The 24,503-nt window shown below is 44.5% G+C and overlaps 4 protein-coding genes across 8 annotated transcripts; 1 reads left to right on the plus strand and 3 right to left on the minus strand.

The window, feature by feature from the left end:
• Positions 1-1,535: 1,535 nt before the first annotated feature.
• On the plus strand, positions 1,536-5,827 carry LOC115673078 (glycosylinositol phosphorylceramide mannosyl transferase 1). 3 transcript variants are annotated; one of them, XM_056308262.1, is made up of 6 exons: positions 1,536-1,924; positions 2,144-2,360; positions 3,417-3,810; positions 4,273-4,436; positions 4,537-4,607; positions 5,318-5,827. In XM_056308262.1, exons 2-6 carry the CDS (start codon positions 2,158-2,160, stop codon positions 5,476-5,478), a joined length of 993 nt encoding a protein of 330 aa, XP_056164237.1. In that variant the 5' UTR covers positions 1,536-1,924; positions 2,144-2,157; the 3' UTR covers positions 5,479-5,827. The 3 variants fall into 3 exon arrangements, with proteins under 3 accessions (XP_056164237.1, XP_030450991.1, XP_056164238.1); XM_030595131.2 differs by having other exon boundaries at positions 1,538-2,038; XM_056308263.1 differs by having other exon boundaries at positions 1,542-2,038; positions 2,144-2,351.
• A 2,582-nt stretch (positions 5,828-8,409) lies between these two features.
• LOC115673348 (uncharacterized) lies at positions 8,410-11,701 on the minus strand. 3 transcript variants are annotated; one of them, XM_056308257.1, is made up of 4 exons: positions 11,350-11,696; positions 10,865-11,082; positions 9,493-10,736; positions 8,410-8,906 (listed from the first exon to the last, which is right to left on the minus strand). In XM_056308257.1, the coding sequence occupies exons 3-4, from the start codon at positions 10,587-10,589 to the stop codon at positions 8,633-8,635; spliced, it is 1,371 nt and encodes a 456-aa protein (XP_056164232.1). In that variant the 5' UTR covers positions 10,590-10,736; positions 10,865-11,082; positions 11,350-11,696; the 3' UTR covers positions 8,410-8,632. The 3 variants fall into 3 exon arrangements, with proteins under 3 accessions (XP_056164232.1, XP_030451349.1, XP_056164231.1); XM_030595489.2 differs by having other exon boundaries at positions 9,493-11,082; positions 11,350-11,701; XM_056308256.1 differs by having other exon boundaries at positions 9,493-11,082; positions 11,269-11,701.
• Positions 11,702-13,929: 2,228 nt separating this feature from the next.
• On the minus strand, positions 13,930-15,626 carry LOC115672966 (nematode resistance protein-like HSPRO2). Its single transcript, XM_056308258.1, has one exon. The coding sequence runs from the start codon at positions 15,596-15,598 to the stop codon at positions 14,054-14,056; it is 1,545 nt and encodes a 514-aa protein (XP_056164233.1). The 5' UTR covers positions 15,599-15,626; the 3' UTR covers positions 13,930-14,053.
• Positions 15,627-21,941: 6,315 nt separating this feature from the next.
• Positions 21,942-24,296, minus strand: LOC115673066 (60S acidic ribosomal protein P0). The gene is made up of 5 exons (XM_030595108.2): positions 23,823-24,296; positions 23,580-23,648; positions 22,882-22,980; positions 22,404-22,796; positions 21,942-22,291 (listed from the first exon to the last, which is right to left on the minus strand). Exons 1-5 carry the CDS (start codon positions 24,075-24,077, stop codon positions 22,145-22,147), a joined length of 963 nt encoding a protein of 320 aa, XP_030450968.1. The 5' UTR covers positions 24,078-24,296; the 3' UTR covers positions 21,942-22,144.
• Between the last annotated feature and the right edge of the window lie 207 nt (positions 24,297-24,503).

A 24,503-nucleotide genomic window follows, 5' to 3' on the forward strand; every position in this document is an offset into this window, starting at 1 on the left:
AAGTTTTAGAATCCGACTGCACTTTCATGATAAGTTTCAGGACTCGACTGTACTTTCGCGACAGGAATTTTATAGCTCCCGGTGCGCTCATCCCGAATTCAAAACCATCATCTCTCCTCTCTAACTGGGTGCGTCTATACTCTCCCACATGCCGAAGCATGGTGGACCATATAAAGAATTGAAGCTAACATTCCCCCCGTCACGTAATCATCATCTCGGTTCTGTTTTTTTTTGCGAATAAAACACTGCCCTTTTACCCCCGCGAATGCCGCCATCCGGCAAAATGGGGTTCCATAACGGGAAAGTATTACGTCGGCGCTTACGCAGTTTTTCTAATATAAATGTTCTCTTTCCATTAATTGTTTAACTCGGGGGGGGGGCGAAAAAAAAAACACCGAAGAAGAAAAATCCATCGCTCTGGACAGTGAATAGACAGCCCTGTTTGTCTGGTAATTTAAGAATCCCATGCGGGGGGGACTAAACAATTATTTAGGATCCTCTGCTTCACAAAACTCGGGAATAACGAAATCATCGCGTCCGAAAACTATATGCAGAAGAGAAATATGTCCATTTTGGTGGTCCCTCGTGATTGGAAAAAAAAAAATAACACCTCCTCCTTTGCTCCTTACGGGAGAATAAATAATTCGAAAAATATTTTTCAAAAAAATAATTTGATATATCGATTGAAATAATTAATCGATGGAAAAATGTTTTCATTGTCGGGAACATTTTGGTGGACGATGAAAATATTATTTGTTCGTTCATTTTTTTGCAAGCGATACGGGCGACCGTTTTCAGGGAAATATTTCTCAAATCATTCTTTTTTTCGCGAAATAATGGCGCCCTTAGTCTTCGTGCTCCTTGATTTAGTATTAGTAGGTCATTTTTTTTTTATGGTGGGGCTATCCAATTCTGCCGTGGGATTCACATTTACGCGCATAGCAACTTCACTAGATCGATCAAAATTTTAGGAAGAAGAGAGCATTGGCAACAAAGAGAGGGGAGAAAGAGAGTCGGGGGTGGCGGCAGCGTCGTCACCCCGCCCGCACCGCGTGAGGGCGAGCGGCCGGCCCTTGCCGGTGTTGCCCACCGCCGAGCCCATTCGTCGTGTGCCGGGGTGATTGTAGACTATATGTGCTACTTCCTGTATTTTGAGGTACCGATGATTCGTGAATATTTAGATCACTCGATTGTGAATAAAAGAACTAAGACGTGTGCATCAATATTCGTAATTCCAATTGGAATGTACAATGATCAGGTAGATAAGATTTTTCCTTTTCTTAAAACCCTACCGAAAAAGACGTCCCTTCCGACCGAGCATTCCCAAAAAAACGAATTACTTTTCTTTAATTAATTTTCTACTGTGGATTTCAGATTCATGTGTATATAAGCCTTCTATTATTATTATTATTATTATTATATGTCATATGAGAATAATTATTAAAAAAAAAAACGAGAGGAGAGTAAGTACGCCGGTCGCCCTCATGATTGAACAGGAGATACAACAAAGGACGGCCACTGCGTACCCGTTCCCCATCTTTGACCGGTTTTTCAAAACTGATCAGACGGTTGGAAATGACCAAAACCGGCCCGTGCGCTGGTGCGAGCGACATACACCCGAGAGATCCTCCTCTATAAATCAATCAACACGAATTCCTTCCCTCTTCCTCTCTCTCTCTCTCTCTTCCCCATCCTGTTGGTGTTACTGTTGGAGATGCGCCTTCTGACATTGTTGCTTCGGTGAACGCGAGAACGAAACGATTCTCGATCATTCCGACGGTGGTGGTGGCGGCGATGGTGATGATGATGTTCGCGGCTTGATCGTCACCGCCGGTGCCTTCGAACCCTCCGCCGTCGTCCGGCGGCCCTCTTCCGGTCTCCGATTCGAGCGTTGGCCCCGGCCGGCTCGCCGCGAACTGCGAAGGTAGTTCGATCCTCTCCCCGCTGCCTCTAGAGGAGCGTCCGCGGGCGAGGGCAACAGCCGCGAGAGCGAGCGAGTTCGGCCGTCGGGATTGGCTCCGGCAGACCGATGATTTTGGTAGGCTGATTCGGCTCTCCGTGGCGGATCGCGTCTGCCGGTTCTTTTTTTTTCCTTCCTTTCTTTTGATGCGTGCCGCTGAGCTCGTTTCTTTGCTTCCCTGAGGTCGTCGGGTTGCGATGAGAGGGAGCTTGTTCAACCTGAACCGGAGGACGGCGCAGAGATTCAAGCAGCTCGCGATCGCGTCCGTGAAGATCAAGCTGCTCCTCCTGTGCTGCATCGCTTTCGTTCTGGTCCTGCTCGCCGGCTGCGCCTCGGTTTTCCAAGGGGAGGACGCCATCGGTGTTTCCTCCAATCAGTTCTCCGATTCTCGGTCCGTACAGTACTGTTCAGTTCCCTGTTTCTAAGTTTCCGAATTATGTGACTACTTCGATCGCTCCAGATCATTAATTTCAGTTGATTGTTCGCCTGGACAGTCCAATTATCGTTTATCCAAGAAATTTTTTCGCCGGGGAGTTTGTGAAAACCTGCTTATTGGGCATATTCCCTGATTTCTGGTTCTCTTTACGTTACGATTGTGTCCCTTGCTCGTCACTTTTCGCGTGAATATTGGATTATCTGCTGATTTCCTTGTTTTGGTGCTTAGGACACCCGAGGATCCATATTCTCGTTCTCTTTGCAAAAGAACGTGTGTCTCTTGCTCTGCCATTTTTCTCACGAAAGCCGTGTAATGATTTGCGCTTGTGCTTGTAATTGACTCGAGAGTATTGTTCCTCCTGCTGGCTTTTATTTGAATGAATTTGAAATGCTTGCAACTGTGGATTCTCGCATATGTAGAATTAACTATGTGATCTGGACTTAGATTTTGTAGTGTGAGTGAGTGATAATGAATGACATCAATGTCCCAAAAATGCCTTTTACTGGCTGTGGAAGCAGTTTTACCTGAATTAGCGTTGAAGCTCTCATATTACCTCTTTTAGGGAGGAAGTTAAACATATGGGGCAATGAATGGTCGGCTGGCGTTCCTTGCAGTCGAAACGTCATGTCTTATCCATTTGAAGAAAATGGAAATTCTGAAAGTATCTCAATGATTGGATTGTCAGCGAAGGTGTATGTTTATTTATGCGAGAACTAACAGACCGATCTGGTTATTTATGCCGTGGATTTAAAAATTATCGGCAAACATAGTATGTGTAGTCGGAAAATATATTAGATAAAATCATCACTATGACGACTCTCTTGTGTTAACTCTTTCTTTTCCATTCTGCACGAAAAAGAATGGAAGTGAGATCACCTGTGCTCCGGCTATCATAATTTGAGGGTGTGCTGTCGTGGTTGTTCAATTGGATCAACAGTACATATCTTTTAATTCTGCCAAGTTTCTAGTAATTTCTTGTCAAGGAGAACATTTATCTTACTGTGTTCTCTACTTTTACAGGAAAGGATTTGCCCTCCTGATTAACACGTGGAAGAGAAACGATCTTTTGAAACAGTCCATTGCCCACTATGCCAGATGTTCATCGCTGGATTCTATTCATATTGTCTGGAGTGAGCCAGATCCTCCATCAGAGTCTCTTAAGAAATTTTTGAATCATGTCATCCAGTTGAACTCTAAAAGTGATCGGAGAGTCGAACTAAAGTTCGATATCAATAAGGAAGATAGTTTGAACAACAGATTTAAGCCCATTACCGATCTGAAAACAGATGCCGTTTTCTCAATCGACGACGACGTTATATTTCCTTGTTCATCAGTAGAGTTTGCTTTTGATGTTTGGAGAAGTGCACCGGATACAATGGTTGGATTTGTGCCTCGAATTCATTGGATTGATCAGGTAATAGCATTTTCCCTGTAGCTTTCATGCAAATGGACTAATTTATTATTGGAACGTACCTATTCTGCTGGGTCCAGGACTATGGTGTTACACTAATATTTTTTCAGTACATTGGGAACTTGAAAACTATTTCATTTGTTAGTGGAGTTTTCAAAGCTTCCTGGTTGTTGAAGAATATTTCATATGTGAAATAGGTACCGTGGTGCTTAAGGCTGCAAGGAATTTCCTTTCTTTAGCTATGAAGATGAAATCACTGTGGATACTTCCTTTTTCTGTTCTCTGCTACCTAGAGCTTGGGGATCTTAATTAGGAGTAACTTGTCTAATGGAGTGTGGTTTTGGATTCGTGTTTTCCATCTACAATCGCTGGTTGCTATGAGCTTGCTTTTTTGAGTCAGGATCGACTCACATGGAGATTATTTACACCAGTTACACGTTTTCTCTGTTATAAATGTTCTTGCAGAAAGGTAGTGCCGATCGCTATGTCTATGGTGGATGGTGGTCCGTATGGTGGACGGGTACATACAGTATGGTGCTCTCAAAGGCGGCATTTTTTCACAAGAAGTATCTGGATATATATACAAACCAGATGCCAGCATCAATCAGAGAATATGTTTCGAGAAACAGGTAATTATGCATCCCGAGTATGTAGCTCTTATCTGATTTGGTAGGCATTCTGTTCTCTTCTAGTTCCTTCTTTCTGACTCTATCTGTGAATGGGCTCCAGGAACTGTGAAGACATTGCAATGTCATTCCTCGTAGCAAATGTTACCGGTGCTCCTCCTATATGGGTTAAAGGTAATTAGGTTACATATGGCATCTTTATGCAATATCCATTCTTACGCATTATCAGATTGTTGCGCATGACATGGACATAGATGGCATACTGAATAGTTTTAATGCTTTGTGAATTGTTGCGACTGTGGGATGCATCAAATAAGGAACTGATGATTTTTTGCCTAAATTGTCGCCCCTATATCTTAATTTACTCGGGGCTTTTTCAATAAAAACACTGAGGTTTAAGGATGGAAAATAGGTGAGGAAATGCTTATGGCTCTTTTTTTTTTTCAAAGAAGGGAAGTTGGGGAAAGCTTAAATGAGGCAAAGGTGAATTTGGGAATTATGGATGACACAGATGATATTTTTTTTATTTAATTGGCTTGAAGAGATCCTTGTAACCTACCTACTTGGTGGGAGAAGGGTTACTCGTCTTACTATTGACCAAACTTCGCTCAATAAATCCAACTCTGCGGTAGTGTGCAAAAGCATTCTGGGAAAATAAGCTGGATCCAATACATGGTGTTTTCTTTTATGCCATTTGTATAATTTGTTTTGAAACTTTGGAATTTACTGGTATTTAGTGTCAGTATGTTCTGATGGGAAGTTTCAGTATCGTTATGTTAGAATTCTCTTCAGCAGTTCTTTCAAGACATAACATAGCCGGTGTGCCACATGTCCCGTCCTTCTGCTAAGATTTCCTTTGCTTGTTTTGCCATTGCTTCCTGCAGGAAAGATATTTGAGATTGGTTCCACAGGAATTAGTAGTTTGGGAGGTCACAGCGAGAAGAGAACTCAGTGTGTCAACAGGTTTGTGGCAGAATTCAGGCGGATGGCCTTAGTATCGACTACTGTGAAGGCTGTTGACAGCAGGAATATCTGGTTCTGGTGAGGCTATATTTTCTCATACGCCACTGATCGGTATTTCCACGTTTTTTGCTGATTTAGTGACGTTGTTCTGATTCAACCATTTGTTCACTAGGTGTATAATATATGAAATTCGACATAACTTGCCTAGATATTTTTTTGTCATAGAAGCTATCACGCTCTTCAGATATGGGTTGGTGTATGGGATCACGTTAGGAAAGGATGAAGCCTGAGATGGCTTTTCATATATGTAAGGACACTCCATGATTAGTAGTGGAATTGCTGTTTCATTCCGTCTCTCAGACCGGTTATTTATCGATGTGTGCACTTTTTGGCTCAAGAGAAAATTGGTCTGTCGTCCATTATTTGAAGAATTTTTTGTGAAGAAGGGTCTGTCTTTATGTGCACAGCTTCCTGCACCAAACCCGTGTATATATTAGTTATGGATCTAACCCAAATTGTTCCATTTAACTCATTTTGATCCATTTATATGCAATACAAATTCAATGGCCCATACCCAGTCTGTACACAACTCACATTACCAAAATACATAGATATTTAAAAAAACGTTTATGCTACCCGTGTATTGTGTAAAGAATAAAGTTTTTAGTAGTTTTATAAGGTTCTAAATAAGATTTTTGACATGTACGCGACTAATTTTGTTCTTGGTGAATTTTTCAAATATCACGATGAAGTATCCAACATTTCTTAAAATCAATTAGTCATTAAAATATCGACACATAAAATCATATATTATTTTTCACGATTTTCTAAAGCTTTTAATTTTGAAAAATAGAAGATCATAAGTAAAAGATTAAACTAGAAAATAAGTTGCCCCATTCGAAAACTCCCGACCTGAACCTGAAGACAAGTGAAAATGTACTGTAGGTGGGTAAAAGATTAAAAACCCACATTTTATTAGACTTTATTACTCAAACTCGTATCAACTCATTTCGCAAAATTTAGCTGACCCATATATGACCCAACTATGGCCGTCAAATGGGTGGGTAGAGTCGGGTTTGGGTTTGATCGAAAATGGTCTAACTCAAATTGTCTCATTTAACTTATTTTGATCCATTTATACGCAATACAAATTTAATCATCCATATCCGACTCATACTCGACCCGACCCGACCCGATACATTTACTAATATACTTTCATATTTAAATCCGATCTATGAAAATTAGTATCCATATAATTAATTCACTTTAAGCTCTTCGTGTATATATGTTATTTAGATAAAATCAATATTTCAATAATAAGATGCTAAAGAATTGACTTTCGACATTGCATAATTTTCAATTTTTGTATTGATTCACAATGAAAAATAAAAGAAAGTTAATACTTGTTAGTGAATTTATAAAATTACAACAACAAATAACGTGGAGGAATTGAAATTTTGGTTAAATGAAATGTAAGATATTGAAGAAGATGATTTATGCCAACCATGGATTGCAATGACAAGAATTAAGAATATAATATTGCATAAAAATAACAATGCTAAATGCAACCAACGAAAGATATACTCCATTAGTTAACATATGAAACTTACAAGATTAATAAAAATAAAAAAAATAATGGGGAAAAAAAGAAGCCGTCTTGATATTTTTAATAAGGGTGAAGTCAGTCTCACCAAGACTTCTTTGAACTTGGAACAGTTCAAGGAGTCCATTATTTTTTCATAGGGGGTAAGAAAAAAGTCACAAAAATAGGTTCAGTCTGGGTGAGCTGCGAACCCATTTAACACCTTTTTTTTTTTTTGATTTTGCCGTTTTAAACTCATTTATAATCCATTTATTGAATATAACTATGACTTACCCATCAATATGGGTTGATGAATGAGTTTACGATCCATTTTGAAAGGTCTAATGTTAGTCTACCACTTGCCTACAAGCTTCTGTTATCTGCTAATTATGACTAGTTACTTTGGTCAAAACAATCATAAACTGGAATCCTCCTGAGCTCCATGGATTGGCACAATGATTGATCTTTCAAGGAACAGAGCCATCTCGGATGCATCTTGGATAGGTATGGACTAAAATTCCTAGAAAGATGTCCCAGCATTTGATTGCCAGAGGAAGAAAGTGAAAGAGCCATCTTGGGAAATTCTAGCCAAGAATTTTTGGGGTGTCTTGCATGCTATATGGCAACTTGCAAGCATTGGAGTCTCTCTTTCAGACGCTATAAATAGAATAATGCTAGTTATCATAGAATCGGTTTGCAGAGCACTCTGACGGTTTAAATGCTTATCGAAATTTGCCATGTAGCTCAACATGACAATTTTGTTAATCTGTGTCTAGATACTTGCTACTTCTCAAGTGCATTAACCATCGTACATCATGTGTTTCTGATTTTGGAAATAAGGGAGATGACGGATCGCTACGATCACAAGCCGGAACTGCCAAAAGGTCTTAGAAAGAGATTGCACCGTATGTTAGAAAAAGGTGGTTATTCGGTTCTTCAAATCTAATTTTTCTTGCAGTGATTTCGACTGCATACACAAGGTGTGGCTCGCAAGCTTGCCTGATAATAATCTTGCTGTAATTCGAGCTGGTTCCTCTAATGAGAATTTCGCTTTGTTTGTTCGGAAGGTTTTTAGTTAAGAAATCTTCCTCAGATGCGTTGGATCAATAAAAGAATTTGTGCCACTCAGAATGAATCATATTGCGCATGAACGGGCAGATTTGTATGCATCCATAAGAAATAGTCGAGCTTAATCGCATACCAATGTTATAGAGGAGAAGTTACATTATTATGATTTGTCCAAATATTGTTCAATAATCTATGAAGTTTTGTTTTTTTTTTAACTACATATCGAATAAAATACGTTAAGACTGAAAATTTCTTTATGTGAGCATGAGCAGCCCTTGATTGGAGTGGATATTAGTAGAAGGCAGAAGCATGAGTAGGAAGCAGAATATAACCAGAGGATAACCACAGGAAAGAACCCAAGCATGCAAAAGATCCTTCATTATTAACTTAAGATTACATGAAGATGAAATGGCCTGTTGATTTCTTAAGACGGCCATTTCCACTCTCTTCACTTAATTTGTACATCCTAACCATAGACTGAACGGTTTATCCATCCTGTTCAAATTCTTGAAGCCAAAATAACCCATCGAAAAGAAACGTGAGCCAAGGCCTACATTTTCGCAACCGAAATCGGAGATTGATTACCTTATAATGCATCATCTGCTTCCGATAATCTAGTCTTGTCGCCCGAGGAGTAGTTAAGAGGGTAACACGTCTCATCGCCTCCGGAACTCCAGAGAAAGCTCGCGTACTTGGATGCATGATAAGGATTCTCCGGTTCGGCCGCGATTGCTTGCTGGTATCTCTCCTCTGCTTCCCACGCGTCTTTCTTCACCGTCCACAAGAAATCCGCGTACCGACTCAACAATTCAGCATCTGGGGGCTCAACCTGCACAGCGCGCTTAAAGCACTCCTCCGCCCTGCAAAACCCATCGGAAACCCCCACAAAGAATCTAAGTGATGCAATCCTCAATGCGCCAATGTGACACAATCATAAATCACAAGTCACTGGGACATGAAAGTCCAACTCTTCGATCACCAACTATAAAATTTCCCTACCCAGGATAATGATTCAAAGAGGAAGACTGCACTAATGTTTAGAGAACTGAAGTACGCTGCCCTACTTGGAAAGTCATCTTAACCTTAAGCATTTTGAAATGCAAACGTGAACATGCTCAACAAAAGCTCGGATGTACACATAGTTCGTATGTTCGCTATATTATCTTATTCCTATATCCAATAAAGAGATAAAAATTCAGAAGTCATCCAACAAGTTTTTCCTGGTTATCGAGGAAAAGACAAAACCATGCACTATCAATTATTGAGGACACGGGAAAACCATTTGATTATCAAGATGGCCAAGTAATGCTATTCAGACAACAAAACACAAATTTTATACAATGAATTCAGGCAGATTCTTGATCGATAACAAAAAGGTAGTCCAGCAAGCATCGAACGCATTTTGTACCAATTAACAGGTCCAACCCAATTGCATATAAAGCTCACCTGCGGTAGTCCTGGAATACGAGGCAGAGAAAATGCGCATAATTAGAGAGCAGCAGGGGATTGTAAGGATCCTGAGACAAGTAAAGTTGGTACAGAAGATCTGTTCTCCAATATTCGTCGTATGTATCGGTTTCAATTTCCACATACACTGGCGAAAGGAACTTCCCCATCCCTCCAAGATCAAGAATTTCGCCGCCCCTTAATAATGCCTCCATCTTTGCTGCTTCATCCACTATAGAGCTCCACAGATTCACCTCCTCGACGTTCAAAGTTTCGTTCCCTGATGGAGAAACTCGCAATTTCTCGCCAGGAACAATGCCAGGCTTTTCTTCTGCAGCAGAGGATTTATCCAGATGACCATTTCCTCGAATAGTCCCATTTGTCGAACTAAAGTCCGAGTTTCCTTGACCTTTATCCTCCATCAGCAGCAAAGTCTCCGGACATACTCCAGAGGACATATTCGACATGTTGTGAACCACAGAATAAGCGCTGAACTCAGCGGAGAGTATCATCACGTACACCATAAGATTCGGGGCTTGCGAAAACACCTGTTGGAAAATCCACACAAAAGATGAATTTATCTCTCTGTGCACCTTATTAACTATCTCCCCCAAGTCTTCTCTGTAGAGACTCTCCCTCATGTGCATGGCATAGCTCTGAATCTCTGTAATAATAAGCACCATTGAAGCGAAGGCCTTCTCGACTGAAGAGCATTCATATTCCCTTGCTTCGATGGCCCTCATATCCTGTTGCTTCTTTCTCTTTATCATCCTAAGAGACAGGGGAATTTCGATGCTTTTCGCTCTCATTTCGATGCCAATTCTACTGATTTTGTTCCTCTCAGGCCACTCCGGCGGCTTTGGCCAGATACCGAGCAGCAACGGCTCCAGGAAATCCATCTTCAAGCACGACGATCGCATTGAAAAACCCCTATTTCCACTACCTTCCGCCTCCTTGTTCGGAAAATGCCCAGAAACATCTGGCACTGCACAAGCAATGTCCATTGTATCAGTGCAATCCCCATCTCCCCACATGGACACATTGGTTCCCACGGCTAATTCCGAAGTCTGATTAGACACTTCTCTGCCCGAAAACATCTCGGAACTTCCGCAGCAAACCCGTCTGAGCCAGCCATGTCTTGATTTATGGAAGCCAGAAGGAGCTGTTCCGTGCACTAATCTAAAGGGCGCATTAGGATTTCTTCCACTGTTGAGCCCTAACAAGGAAGAAACTGGGACCCTTTTCTGTGAATGAAATAATGAGCAGGGGGTTACAGGGTGTGATGAGTTCAAGCCATTTGGAGCCACCTTCAACCCCATGAAGCCCCCAAATTGCCAAAAAGAAGTTTTCAAGTTATGGAGATGAGAGAAACCTTTCAAGGATGATCAACTGCAGAGAGGATGGATGACAGACCAAACCAAGAACTAATGGTCAATGTCCCAGGAATCCCGTGTATACTGGTGAGTGGGATAGTCTGACTCGGCAATTTCCTTTTTAGAAATGAAGCTTGCCTTTTTTGCATAATCCGCACGATATCAAGCAAAGAAAGAGAGGGTCTAGAAGTTGCCTTTGCTTTCAACTGTAACCAACCTGGAATAGATAAGGCAGAGAGAAACAGCCCTCATTAATCGAGTCAAAAGTCACCACCACCTTTACAAATTTCTTATTCCTATCCTATCCGACATTTGAAAGGGAAGAAGAAAAGATCAAAGAACAGGAAATCTCGAGGCTTTTGTCCAGGATTCAGAAAATGAAGAGCAAAATTCAAAGCCTTACCAAGTTTCTTGGAAATGGATCTCGATGATGATCCATAAAAAAAGAAAGGGAAACACGGAGATATGAACGAAGAACACTCACCAAAAGTCGGTTCAGTCGAAGTGGATAATGTGATCTTGAAGAGGACAAGAACCCGTTTTGCCGTGACTAGACCCTTCTTTTTCTCCTTCCGTTAACCCGGCAAAAGTGGCCTTTCCCATATATTTGTTCTCCCTGTAGAAAAGGTCAAAAACCGCTCCCCCTCCATGTTCAAGCAAGAATATCGCTTCTTCTTCTGCTTTTGCTCCACGTAAATCTACAGGGACAATGGGTTTGTTTCGATACATCGCGGGAGAAAATCGCAGCACTTGCCACCCCCGACAGAGCCCGGCGACTCGACCTCAAATCATTGCCGTAATATCAAAACGCACGAAAAATCGAAAAGCCTTTGGCTTTAAAATTCGTCGGAAAATATCTTGTTACCGACCGCGCAATGCATGGGCGGAAGAGGGTATGTCGGACAGCGACTGCTGCGACGCGTGGCGAGTCTGCAGGGCGGGGGGGAGGGGGAGTCCCACAGTGCAATGAGCCAAACCCATCGCTGCTCTGCCACGCACCCCAACACTTGTCGCACGAACTGGCCACGATTCAGCAGGGCTTTTTAGCCTCTAGGGGGGCGGTAATCACGTGGCCCCGAGCGCTCATGAAAGTGCGTGTTGTTTCGGCAATAAAACTATGCGAAAAGTCCAGTTTTTTGGGTCACTGTTTATGTTTTTGATTGATCACCAACCTTTCCCATCTCTGAGCATATCCGACTCATTTCCCCGTGATCCTTTGCTCTTTCCAGTCGTCGGAATGGAATCAATCGGTAGCCCCCAACCTGAAAACAAGAACCACGAACGTCCTATTTCCAGACTAACAGTGTTAATTGCTGAGCGGCTTCTCGATCTCATGGTCCTTACATGGAATTCAATGAAGGAAAATTTTAAGTAACAGCCTGAAATGAAATCGTTTTTCCGAAAAAAAAGATGTCCAAACAAGTGTCCGAAATGGCTATTTCGTTTCAAATAAAAGCTTAACTCACTTGTCGGCCGGTGAGCACATCGTTTATCCTGGTGGCATTTTTTGTCTAGGGGCATTTCTCTGTTTTTTTATTCTTTCTTCTCTTCAACCTTCATCTTCTTCTTCATCCCACCTCTACACTGGTGCCTGATCTCGCTCACGGCATTGGCCGCTACGTCTCCGAGCAATGATTGTCCTCGAAGCTCAAGCTCGACTCGTCCGATTCGTCCGATTGCACTCGCCCATTTCAGCCCATGTTGTGTCGAGTGCTCATTAAGTGGGCCGGATTTCTTTCTTTCAGTTGCACAAAACGTCACTGTTGCCGCTTGAAGAGCTCCGAAACACCAGTAAATGAAATTTCTCCAGTTCCGGAATGCCAATTCTATTTTATTACATTTGTTCTTTTTTCTGTGGAGCAACCTTCCGATCTGTGGCTATTTACCGAAAGCAAAATAATGAATATGGCCAATTTGCTTAAATAGTCACTTGCATTCTATTATATCCCTACAAATATGAATCTTATTAATCTTTCAATCTAGATAATACTATTGAATCGGCGATCAAATTGGGTTTTCTTTCTATTTTTTCCGCATGCCCGTCAACTTAAGGGAAAATTTCAATCAAGAGTTTGAAGTGGTGTCGTTTTTCCAAAGAGGGCTTAAAATGAACCTTATATCAAATGAGGGATTGAAAATGGCCAAACTTAGTCTGATATAGGGACGGATTTCGCTGGCGGGCCAAATCTTTGCCGATAGCTAGAGCAAGGGCAATTCTCTTAAAGAAATTTATAATTTTATCCAAATCGAAGCTAGGGTTCATGCTGACCAATTGAAAAATGGCCGCCTAAACCCTAAAAATAAAAAAGCCCTAAATTAAATTCACCGATTCATGTTTTCTCCCTTTCCAGCAATCTCAATACACAGTGATATCGTCCAGTACACTCATCAAGTCTTGTTTGTAGTAAACATAGCAAGTTAGGAGCGTTGATTCCATCTGAAGAGTTTACCCAAAAATCCGTCGCCAAATAGTACATTGCTCCTCACCCCTTTCATGTTCATCTTCGTCGCTTACCATAATGTTCGCTTCAATTTTCACGACTTGATGGGTGTACCGGATTTGTGAATTGAGATTGCTAAAGAGGCGAAAAAACATAAATTAGCGAATAATTCGGGGTTTTTTTATTTGAAAGATTTTGGGCATTTTTCAATTGGTGCTAGCACAAACCCTCACATCAATTGAGGTAAAATCAAAAAGCTTTGGACAGAATTATCCGTGTTCTAGCTACCGGAACAAACCAGCCGACTAGTTTGGGCCTTTATTAAAAATTATGCTAAATTATTTCAAACATTTATACGATATAAGATCCATAAGTTAATCATTCTAAGACCTTATATGAAATAAGATCCATTCCCGATATTTTTCTGCCAAAGAAGCTCTAACTTTAGATTTTTATTCAAAATTTTTCGTCAACTTTTACGAGCATTAGCTTCGTCGAGGTTCCTTGGTGTCTCTTTCCCTCGTTATCGGCTAGGTGATTACTAATTTTGTCTTCACACTCACGAATTTGTGTTATACGTTCTAAAGGTTTGTTCACTTGATTTAGCTAGTGACAAACGAGAATTGAACATTCAATTTTTTCTGTACGAATCGTGTCGTGAAAATTTACAAAGATTAATCCCCCAAAATTAAGTCCGAAGAATAAATGTCACGTTCCAAATTGTTTGTTAATGCTCCCTTATGTTCCTTAACTACGTGTCGTCCCCGAGCCGTGCCGGTCCGAACTCCGACCGCCTTTGCCGTCGTCGCCGCCGCCGCCGCTCAGCATCCGCCCCAGAAACGTCTTCGCGGCGTCCAAGCTCGGGAAGTAGGTGTTCTCCAGGAACACCCGGCTCAGCGAGTCCGAGCTCGCCGCCGCCGCCCCCGCCACCCTGTCCCCCCTTGCCTCCAAGCTCCCCATCACCGCCGCCACCACCTGCTTGTACGCGAAGAAGAACCGCTTCGCCGCCGCCTCCACCGCCTGCAGCGCCTGCAGCAGGTGGATCCGCTCCGCCTCCCGCTTCTCCCGGTACAGCCTCATGGCCGCCTCCTGCAGCCGCGGGCCGCCGTTGGGGTCCGCCTCCACGCCGAGGACGCGGGGCACGGTGTGCTTCAGGTCCTTGCACTTGCCGGTGATCTCGACGAGGCCCTTCGACCGGAAGCAGAAGGAGGCCGCCTCGGCCCTGATGGCGAGGTCCTTCTTCAACCTCAGGAAGTCCTCCGGGTCCATCAGGAGGTGGAGGTCCTCGATCTCCGCCAGAAGCTTCCAGAACCTCTCCAGCAAGTAGCAATCGCTCGCGGCTTTCTCGAATCGGTTCGCCTCGATCCTCTCCGAGATCCGTTTCAGGAGCTCGCTCGAAGCGCGGATCCACGATTCGAGGATCTGGTGCGTCGCGTGGAGCGACTGGTTCTCGTGGTTGCTCTCGACCTGATGATCGCCGGAAGCGTTGCGCTTCAGGGAATGCAGCTCGCTCGGCTTGCAGACGTCGTCGTACCGCAAGGCCGGCTTCGCCGTCAGGTTCGGCTCGCCGAGCCCCAGAGTGTACGGGCACCGCCTCATCTCGCACTCGATGGTGTACAGGATCCTCTGCGCCACGTCCTCCGAGGTGTGCCACGTGGCGAGCCGGGGCAGGAGGCTCCCCTCGCTCGCCCGGCTCACCGCCGCCGCCGCGTCCCCCCCCGGGATCCTCCACACCTCGGCCGAGCTGCCGCCCCGCGCCAGCGCGCCGCCGGCCGAGCTCAACTCGACGAGGGGAGCCGCGCCGGCGCCGGCGCGGCCCCCCTCCTCCTCCCCCTCCTCGTCCTCCACGATGGCGGCGACGAGCTGGACCTGGCCGGCGGCGAGGGACTCGAGCCGCCGCCTCCACTCGCGGCGGTTGGCGTACGGCCTCGGGTCGGAGAGCGCCGTGGAGACGAACCGGAAGGTGATCTCGAGGGCCTGCAGGGCGGGCCTGAGCAGGGGCTCGGCCTTCCACCCGGGGAATTCCCGGGCGCCCCAGAGCCGCCTCAGCTCCGGCAGCCGCAGGTACTGCTCGTAGGCGGCGACGGCGTGAGCGGAGGCGGCCGCCAAGCCCGCGGGGCAGCGGAAGGGCGGCGTGGCCGGGAGCAAGAGCGGGAGCTGCTGCTGCTGCTTGTTGCCGTTGCCGTTGCCGTTGCCGTTGCTGTTGCTGCTGTTGCCGTTCATCTTGGTGGGCGAGTTGAGGGACGCGTCGGGTGGGGAGACCGCCTTGGTCTCGCAGTCGAAATCCACCATTTTCTGCGCTTTTGCCCAATGAATCGAACAAGGGAACTCGTCAATGGGCGGCGGGGAGAGAAACGAAGCGAAAGGATCGAGGAACGGCTCAAGTTCTTGTATGTTTTGGGTTGGACTCGAACTATTATGGTTCGAAGGTGTCGGGGGATAGGAGCCGTGGTATATAAGGAAGGGAAGAAGGAGATGGGGAGAAGGAAATGCGTGTGAAATGGAGACGGAGATTGACTAACGGTGGGTGGGCGGGGGGTGGCGGGCATGAGAAACGAGGGGGGTGGCGGGTGGAATTTCGCAAAGTCGCGTCGCGATTTGAACAATGATGATAATAATGGTGATGAAACGAGGGGGATTTGGAATGCGGGTGGGGTGGGGGGTTTGGAATTTGAATTGAATTGAGCTGTTGTTTGTTTTTTTGGGGTGGAGGGGAGGGGAGGAGTAGAATATTGAATGGAGTCGTGCTGGCGGATGAGGCGCATGAAGCTTATCCGAATCTCCACCTAACGTGGTGTACATTGTTGGGGGGGGAGGAAGGTGCCCTGAACGCCCCGCCTTTCCCTTGGAATTTTAGTTTTTTTTGGGTGTGGATTTTGGAATCTATTGGAGATGGACCTTTTCCCGGGTCCTTCCGTATGGTCTCTGCGGTCATAATTTACGCTTCCAGGGGGTGAACATCGGATACGATTCCGTTTGGGAACCGGAATCGAACCAGTTTGGACAGATCGATTTAAGACCGTCTTGAGTAAGCCGATTCGGTTCCCGGTTTCCTGAACCTAAAACCTGCCTATGAGCAGGTTCCAAGGCTGCAAAAGTCTACTCTGCCCGGGAACCGATCTAAATCGGGTCAACCGGTTCGGTTCTCAGGTTGAACCGGTTTTTAAGCCTTTTTTTTTTATAAAAAAAATTGGTCTATAATATGAACAAACAATATAACCACTTGACACATACATATATTGCATGCTTTATTTTTTATTACACAAATTTGATTTCTCTAAAAAAAAAATAAAAAATTGATGGACAATTGCTGGTTCTTGGTTCTAAGTCGACCCAATGTTCAATATGGATAGGTTTGATTCGGGAAAAGTGTCAAAAAAGTCCTAAACCTTTTCATTAGTGCCAATTTAGTCTTAAACCTTTTGCATTGGTGCCAATTTAGTCCTAAACCTTTTTTTGTGCCAATTAAGTCCTAAACCTTTTAAATTAGTGCAAATTCAGTCCTAAACCTTTTATTTTTGTGCCAATTTAGTCCTTCCGGTCAATTTTGACAGGAATTTGCCGACGTGGACGCCGCCGGCCGGCGGCCGGTCACCGGCGCCGACGTGGACAACTTTAATAATATTTTTTTGAATTTTTATTTTTTTTCTTTTTTTTTCACTGTTTTTTTTTGTCCCCCCTCCGGCGACCGGCCAGAGGCCGGCGAGCTCGACCTCGCCGGCCACTGGCGAGGGCGGCGGCCTCACCTGGCGAGGGCTAGCCTCGTCTTGGTCGGGCGAGGCTCGAGCCCTCGCCGGAGGCCGCGGCGAGGGCGAGCCTCGCCATGGTCGGGCGAGGCCCGATGTTGCCGGATCTGGCGAGGTCGAGCCTCGCCCAGCGACCTCGCCAGATCCGGCGAGGTCGGGCCTCGCCCGACCATGGCGAGGCTCGAGCCCTCGCCGGAGGCCACGGCCTCCAACGGAAAATTCACTAATGAATTGACCGGAAAATTCACGTCGGCAAATTCCGGTCAAAATTGACCGGAAAGACTAAATTGGCACAAAAACAAACGGTTTAGGACTGAATTGGCACCAATTTAAAAGGTTTAGGACTTAATTGGCACCAAAAAAAGGTTTAGGACTAAATTGGCACAAATGCAAAAGGTTTAAGACTGAATTGACACCAAAAAAAGGTTTAGGACTAAATCGGCACTAATGCAAAAGGTTTAGGACTTTTTTGGCACCTTTTCCGGTTTGATTCCATGTTCCAAAAACTGGGGGTCACGGAATTGATTCACGGTTCTAGGTTGACCCGTTCGGAAAGATCTCATAATTTGCCCAGCGTTTTAGTCTACGGAAAAAAAAAAAAAAGAAGAAGCAAAGAACTTCTCTTTTTAGCCTTTGGATAAATCTCGTCTCATCAAAGCCCCATGGCATTGTAGTATCCAAACTCGAAAGTCGTCAGGGATATGGACGATCAATTTCTTTTTCTCTTCCTTAACAAGGGGAAAATCCTAAATTTCTATAGGACGGATTTAGAGAGACGCTAATGGACTGTAGCGTAACGTTTTTGCCCTATTCATTTGGAAGCATAATAGAAAGGTTTTGCAGGCGGAGGCTGATGGATGGATGATGTGGTTGCGGGAATGACCTGGAACAGTGGCAGGTTCGATGACCTGGACTTGCTTTATCGGAGATGGGAGATGGCAACTTATCCACCGCCGCCACCAATCGCGGCGGAGATTGGTCTTGGTCTAGGTTTCTCAGACCCCTTTTCGGTTGCGTTTGGCATCCAACGAAGGTCCTCCTCCTTGTTTTTTCTTCTACTTTCTTTATTGTTTGATTCTCTGTGCCTCCAATGTACGGATTGCTCTTATCCGATTCGGGTTGCGTTTGTGTACGTATATGCTTTGCCTAAGCTCCAACGTCTACGAAGCGGATCGTCTAATCCGACGAGAGGAGTCCCGACTTTGTATTTATCTCCACAGCGGCTATTGGGTATTTTGTGAATGGTGAGGTCCGAGGGATATGCCGAAGCGATTCGCAGTGTACATGAGAAAATTATCCAAAAAATCTTTAATTTATTGCATTTTTATCAATTTAGTCACAAACCTTTTAATTGTGTCAATTGAATCTTAAACATTTTCGCGTTTTGTCAATTGAGTAGGGGTGAGCATGGCCCGAGTGGGCAGTTCACACCTTGAAACTGGAAACTGCCTACTAAAGATTGGTTCCGAAAAATTGAAATCGGGAACCGCTCGTTAGTTCCTGAATGGATCTATGGAATCGGTTCTTAATTTCTACAAAATTGCATTCATCAATTAATATCTTCTTGATGTCTAGAATGTTTTTGAGAAGAAGCCGAGAAGGAGGAGGTCCCTCTATTACTTGCCTATGAAGCTTTGATTTGAGCCCCCTAGGTCCCCATACGAAAACTCCATACGTATGTATCAGGACGAGCCTGAGCAAGCCCTGAATCAATGTCGCATGAAAAGAATACAGACGCAAAGATCGCGATCAATCCAAAAATCAGTGTCTTCACCATCACTATGGAAGCAGACATTGTTGGTTCTTCAACTCCCGTCGTTCCTTGTCTTTTCTTGTTTCAGTTTGGCGATTCTACTTCCTCTCGTCGCTTCACATAGAAAAATCGAAGGAAAGAATTGCTCTCACTGCACATTCTCCATTATGTTCTATTACTTAAAACATCTATTCACCAATGCAACCGATCCAGTCCGGGTGGGCAAGTGGGCGGTTCCACGCCTAGAATCAGGAACTGGACTAGTACTCACCGGTTCTTCTAAGTTGGAAACGGGAACCGGACCGGTCCCTAGTTGTGGCCGGAAATTGCTGACGTGCCATGTCACGTTATCGCCGGCCACCGTACCGTCTGTGTCATGTAGGACGGTCATGGTATACGTTAGCGATTTTCAACCAAAATTAGACGGGTGAACTCAATTGGCAAAACGTGAAAAGTTTTAGTACTCAATTGACAACGATTAAAATGTTCAAAACTGAATTGGCGTAGATTGGTAATATGACCCAAATGACCCACTGAGCTAGCAACCCTATATTTCTCATCCTCTCTTCAAATTCTTGCAAGAATCCAAAGAGAATCCCAACGGACCGCAACAATGCGTTTTGGATAAAAGCTCCATCTTTTGTCCCTTTCACACGCCCGGTTCTTATCTTCTCCTCGCGGTATTTGCACCAAGAAAAGCTCCCATCCTCGCGTTCTCCTCGCCAAATGCTCGACGCGTCCGGTTCGCGGTACATCGCGTAGCGTGGAAACGCGAAGAGGAAATTCCAGGTCGGCACTCGGCAGCAGCTTTTGGCTCGCCAGCCAAGCCAGCCCCAATCACACGTCCCTCCCCCTCCCCACGTGACGCGCCGCCCGATCCCGACACACGTCGTGCCCAACCACTTGCTCCAGCTAACCACGTACCCTCCCCTCCCGTCGTATTCATGAGGATCAGCCGCGTGGCGAAACGGTTGGATCGCAACCGGTCTTTCTTTAGTTTTTTTTGGGAGCCCCACGTTAAGGTACGACGCGACCACGAATCGGTCGATCCAACGGCGGAAAACGGACGGTCGACTCCTCGCGCGTCGTGGGTCGCCGGATACGCTTCGATTTTCCCATGCCTATCCATAAGGGGGGGGGGGGGGGGGGGGTGGTGGCGGGGGTGCTTTCGTTGGTAGTGTTTTAGTTGACTTTGAAGGGAGAGCTGTTGTGTGGGCTAGGGAGGAAGCATGTTTTGAGGGCATAACATAATTTATATACGAGGGGCATGTGCAATGGATAAGGAAGAAGTAGGTTTATTTAAGAAATACACATTACTAGAAAAAGAGAATGTCTTTTCAAGAAACCTAACAGGAGTCTCTTGTTTTTTTTCTCTTTTTTTTTTTAAGAATGATGCATGTGTATACACGTTTAATCCTTCGTCGAGGTCTTAGAGCCGACCCGAGAACTGATGTCAGCGAGATTAGATTATCTTAATAAGCACACTGTAATATGATACTATTGTCTGAAGAGTAGAAGGCGTGCGGGATGACACGAATGTTACCGATTTGCTCCCCTAATTCAAGCCGGAAGCGAAAGATAGGGTCAGAGACGAGGACCCGAGACCGGAACGAAGCATGGATTGGATACGAATATCTAAAATGAAAACTCCATGTCGACTCGTGTTACTTGCCCTCGTGGGATATTGCGATTGGGTTCATTCGTGATTAGAAGGACGCAGGGATTATCTAAATTGACTTACCAATCGCTAAAATAAAAAGCATGCGACCGACTTTTGTTAGTATTTCAATATTGCCCGTTTGTTTAAACAAGCACGTCACGCTTAAGAAGTCAGTTTGCTCGCTCGCATTACGTTGCTACCGGTTTCCTCTTGAAATGCAGGCACATTTGGGCACAGAAGAATTTGAATAAGGTTTTGTTAAAAACTAGTTAGATCGACCTTCTCACGTCCATCCTGTTTAGCCCCACAGTATCTTTATAAGGTTCCTCCCTCTCTTTCTACCACGTTTACCATTTATCGAATAGCACGCGGGCATTCGATGGAATATATATTTAGCAATCTCGAATTACATTCTCAAGGTGCCCTTCAATAGATGAAGTGTTGTAAGGCTCATCTCCATTGTAAGACCTTAATATGGATTCAATGCATCGAACTATATTAACTATATTAACTGAAGTTATGTTAATCATCTCGTTCTTTGTCATTTCATAATTTAACATGATGGCCATTTTAAAAGGCCTAGCCGATGAGTGCGTCGAACGCTATTTTACCATACATAGGAAATGGATATTTGCATGTTCAACACATTGATTGTACATAATACGAGATGCACGGTATTTTGGAAGTAATAAAGTTTCTTTATTTGAATGTTAAACAATCGTTCTCGGGGAAGTTTGTTTCCAAAAATCCATCATGTAAAGTTAAGGCGAGACAAACTTCACTTTCGGCTTCGGCTTGATAAATATATACGGGCTCCAACTTGTGCCCATCAAATTCAAGGGCCGAGTGCATGCGCCTAAGAGCCTCTCGATGCCATGCAAAGCCGTAACCGGCGCTAGAAGATACACACACAAAGCACAACATCGAAAAGACTTGCTCATACGAGGCACTACATCTCCGTTTCCTGCGAAACTATTTCACTTAAATGAATACCATGCGACTTGTGTCAACAGGTATTCCTAATGGACAAACATCTACTGCCAATTAGTATTGCTGAAGGATATAGTCTTTAAGAGTGTTTGCTCTTTCTAAACTAAACACATCTAAATGGGAAAAATCTCCATTCAACTCTAGGGATCATAGACCGATCGATATAGAAGTAATGATATGATGCATTTTCATGCATCGATTCTTCGACCTTGCCACTTTCTTCCGTGATGTGGATAGCGATGCCCGTGGACGACTAGACGGAGACATGGGAGTCAGCTCTACAGTTGGGCCTCAATGAATCCATGATTATCTGTGGAATGTGTCCACTACCAACTTCCTAGCCCATATCATCGGCAAAACAGGCAACCGTCTGCTCATCCGAAGACACTCAACCTCGCACAGAAGTTTCGACAAAGGATTCAATCCATTGATTTTATCATCCATGCCCCAAAATTGCTATAGTTATATGTTGTGTCAGGAAATATATTTGATCTAGAAAGAGGAATTTCAGCAATCGAGATAAATGACATTGACGTTTGAACCCTAAAACACAATTTCAAGGCAATAAAATGCTAAGTATTCAAACAGGAAAATCAACTAAAGGCAGAGCAATCCTGGTGACAAAGACATAATCAAAATGTTGTGACACCTAACATGTAGCTAAAGGTGTATCATACTGAGGAAACAAACTAATCGAACAAGCCGAAACCCATGTCATCATCGGACTCTTCTGCGGGTTCTTCCTTCTTCTCTTCCTCCTTGGCGGCAGCAGCTGGAGCAGCACCAGAGGCAGCAGCAGCAACTGGAGCCGCAGCGACAGCAAACTTGCTAGGATCCTGAAATCAAAAAACAAATTCTTTAGTTAAATAAGTTCATTAAAAAAACTACAAAACACTAGGGAACATTTAGGACCAAAAACTCTACACTAAAAGAAGTAGTATCACAAACCTTGAGGAACTCCTTCACTTCGTCAGCATGTGGGTACGAATACTCGGTCTCAACAGCAACAGCCAAAACATTCTTGTAGGCATTGATGAACATGTGAGGTGCAGCAGCAAGGGTTGGGTATGAGATGGCAAGCGCGAGAGATGTGACCATAGAGACACCAAGGGCGAACTTCTCCATGAGGTCATCCTCGGTAAGGTCGAGCACCTCAGGGCTGAAGACGGACCCACTGTCGTAAACACTTTGCACAATGAGACCGTACGAGAAGGGCCTTATCCCGAGCTTAGCAAGAAGGGCGGCCTCAGAAGAGCCGACCTTGTCACCCTTCTTGATAAGCTCAACAGGGGTGATAATTTCCACAGTACCCTTGTTAATCTTGGTCGGAATGTTGAGCACCTGAATTTACGATAAGGACAAATAAGCTGCTGCTGCCAGAAGATGAAAAAAAATGTCATTGCCGTGAAAGAAAGGCTCATATTACCTGGAAGAAAGAAGTCTGAGAAGGGTCGAGCCCAGTGTTGCCAGGCGGGACAATGACATCAATTGGAGCAACCAAACCCACACGAGCAGGAGCTCCAACCTGTCAAAGCAGAGTTGATTGCAAGACATTAAAGAGAAAATTCGAGATTAGCCCACAAATTGACATGAACCCAGTATATGAAAAATGGTAAACTCGAACAGATTGTTAGACAGTTAATAGGAAAACTTGAATTTATCCATTCCCTCCCAGTCAGATGTCACCCTAACTATCCAAAATGTTGAGATCAAGTCTCTATTGTCATTTTGTTTTCGAGCCATCAGCTCAAGTCTATTGCTAGACAGGAAAGAGAAACCCTCAATTATAGTCATTCCCAGTCACACACCACTGCAAGTCTACTGAACCCGCAATGCAATTGAGGTTTGATCAATTTGGCTTCTATTAAACAATATGGGCAGCCGCCAGACAGACAAAGTGGAACATTTTGCAATTACACTTGCTACGGCAAATCTTATTCAATCCAGTGATTCCAATAGAAACACTCCATCACCATGAAATAGCTGCGACATAGAAACTAACACAGCAGGAAAGTACGTACTCTTTCGATAGATTATCCAGTTCCCAAATTATGGCACATAACCATGAAGTAACACACTAATTGAAGTAAATTTAACGAGATCAAGAGCATCAGAGAGCCGCACCTTGTACTTGGCAACCTCTTCGCTGACTTCCTTCAAGTCACCCTTGGTGAAAATCAAGCCCACATTTCCCTAATCACAACGAACCATAAAAAAATCAATCCTTTGCACAGTCTAACACAAAACCCATGTTCCTCAACTTCTTCACTCTCATCTCTCTTCCTCATAGAACCTCCCTCTTACTACCCTTCAGAACCATGCCGCATGAATCAGAAGAGACCATTTCAAACGAGAAGCAACATGTACCTGGAGAAGCGGGATGAGGTTCAGGAAGGCATTGTTGCCGGTGTTCTCGGCATGGATCCTGATGGACCTCTTCATCATCGTGTTCTTCCCCATGAGCACGATCGAGTCGCCCCTCAGACCCCTCCTGATGTTCTGGAGCTGGTTCGAGCCGACGTTGTCCGCGGCCACGATCAGGATCTGGCTGTACTCGTCCAGGAGGTTGCACAGCTTCGAGTCGTACGCGATCTTCTTGTCCGCCTTCGATAGTTTCCCCATCACTTCTTATGGAGCTTCCTTCCTAACGTTGATACAAGCCGAAAAGGAACAGAGGGAAAAGGAAATGCGAGACAAAACTGAGGGCCAAGACGAAGCGGGAGGGCTCTGTCAAGGCGGACAGCGACGATCTGCCGTCACTTTAACCTCGGTGGCTATGGAGAATGAGCGGTGGTTTTCGGTGGAGCTCGAAAGTAAACCCTAGCGCTCTGCCGCTCACAGCGTTTGCGAGGGTTTATATACGGGGAGACGAAGGAAGAAGAAGGGGTTGCTGATTCTTGACCTAGATCGGACGGTTCATGTTCTCCCGCTGTTTTGCATCTGACGGCTCTAAAGTGATACGTTGTTTGGGCCGGTCCTGATTTGGGCTTTAATAGGACTCCAAACCCGATCCAAAAAGAGAAAATGACGTAATGGTCCCGAACTGTG

This window comes from Syzygium oleosum, unplaced genomic scaffold (genome assembly GCF_021117445.2).
Source record: "Syzygium oleosum isolate NSW1041296 unplaced genomic scaffold, Sole_v2.1 Sole_v2.02, whole genome shotgun sequence".
Classification (NCBI taxonomy): Eukaryota; Viridiplantae; Streptophyta; class Magnoliopsida; order Myrtales; family Myrtaceae; genus Syzygium; species Syzygium oleosum.

Coding starts and splice junctions, on each gene's coding strand:
- LOC115673078 (XM_056308262.1), top strand. CDS start 2,158: ATGAGAGGGAGCTTGTTCAACCTGAACCGGAGGACGGCGCAGAGATTC. Junction 2,361..3,416: donor TCCGATTCTCGGTCCGTACA/GTACTGTTCAGT, acceptor CTACTTTTACAG/GAAAGGATTTGCCCTCCTGA. Junction 4,608..5,317: donor TCCTCCTATATGGGTTAAAG/GTAATTAGGTTA, acceptor TGCTTCCTGCAG/GAAAGATATTTGAGATTGGT.
- LOC115673348 (XM_030595489.2), bottom strand. CDS start 10,811: ATGGGGTTGAAGGTGGCTCCAAATGGCTTGAACTCATCACACCCTGTA. Junction 8,907..9,492: donor GTATTCCAGGACTACCGCAG/GTGAGCTTTATA, acceptor TGGGTTTTGCAG/GGCGGAGGAGTGCTTTAAGC.
- LOC115672966 (XM_056308258.1), bottom strand. CDS start 15,598: ATGGTGGATTTCGACTGCGAGACCAAGGCGGTCTCCCCACCCGACGCG.
- LOC115673066 (XM_030595108.2), bottom strand. CDS start 24,077: ATGGGGAAACTATCGAAGGCGGACAAGAAGATCGCGTACGACTCGAAG. Junction 23,649..23,822: donor ACCTCATCCCGCTTCTCCAG/GTACATGTTGCT, acceptor CGTTGTGATTAG/GGAAATGTGGGCTTGATTTT. Junction 22,797..22,881: donor CTCAGACTTCTTTCTTCCAG/GTAATATGAGCC, acceptor TCGTAAATTCAG/GTGCTCAACATTCCGACCAA.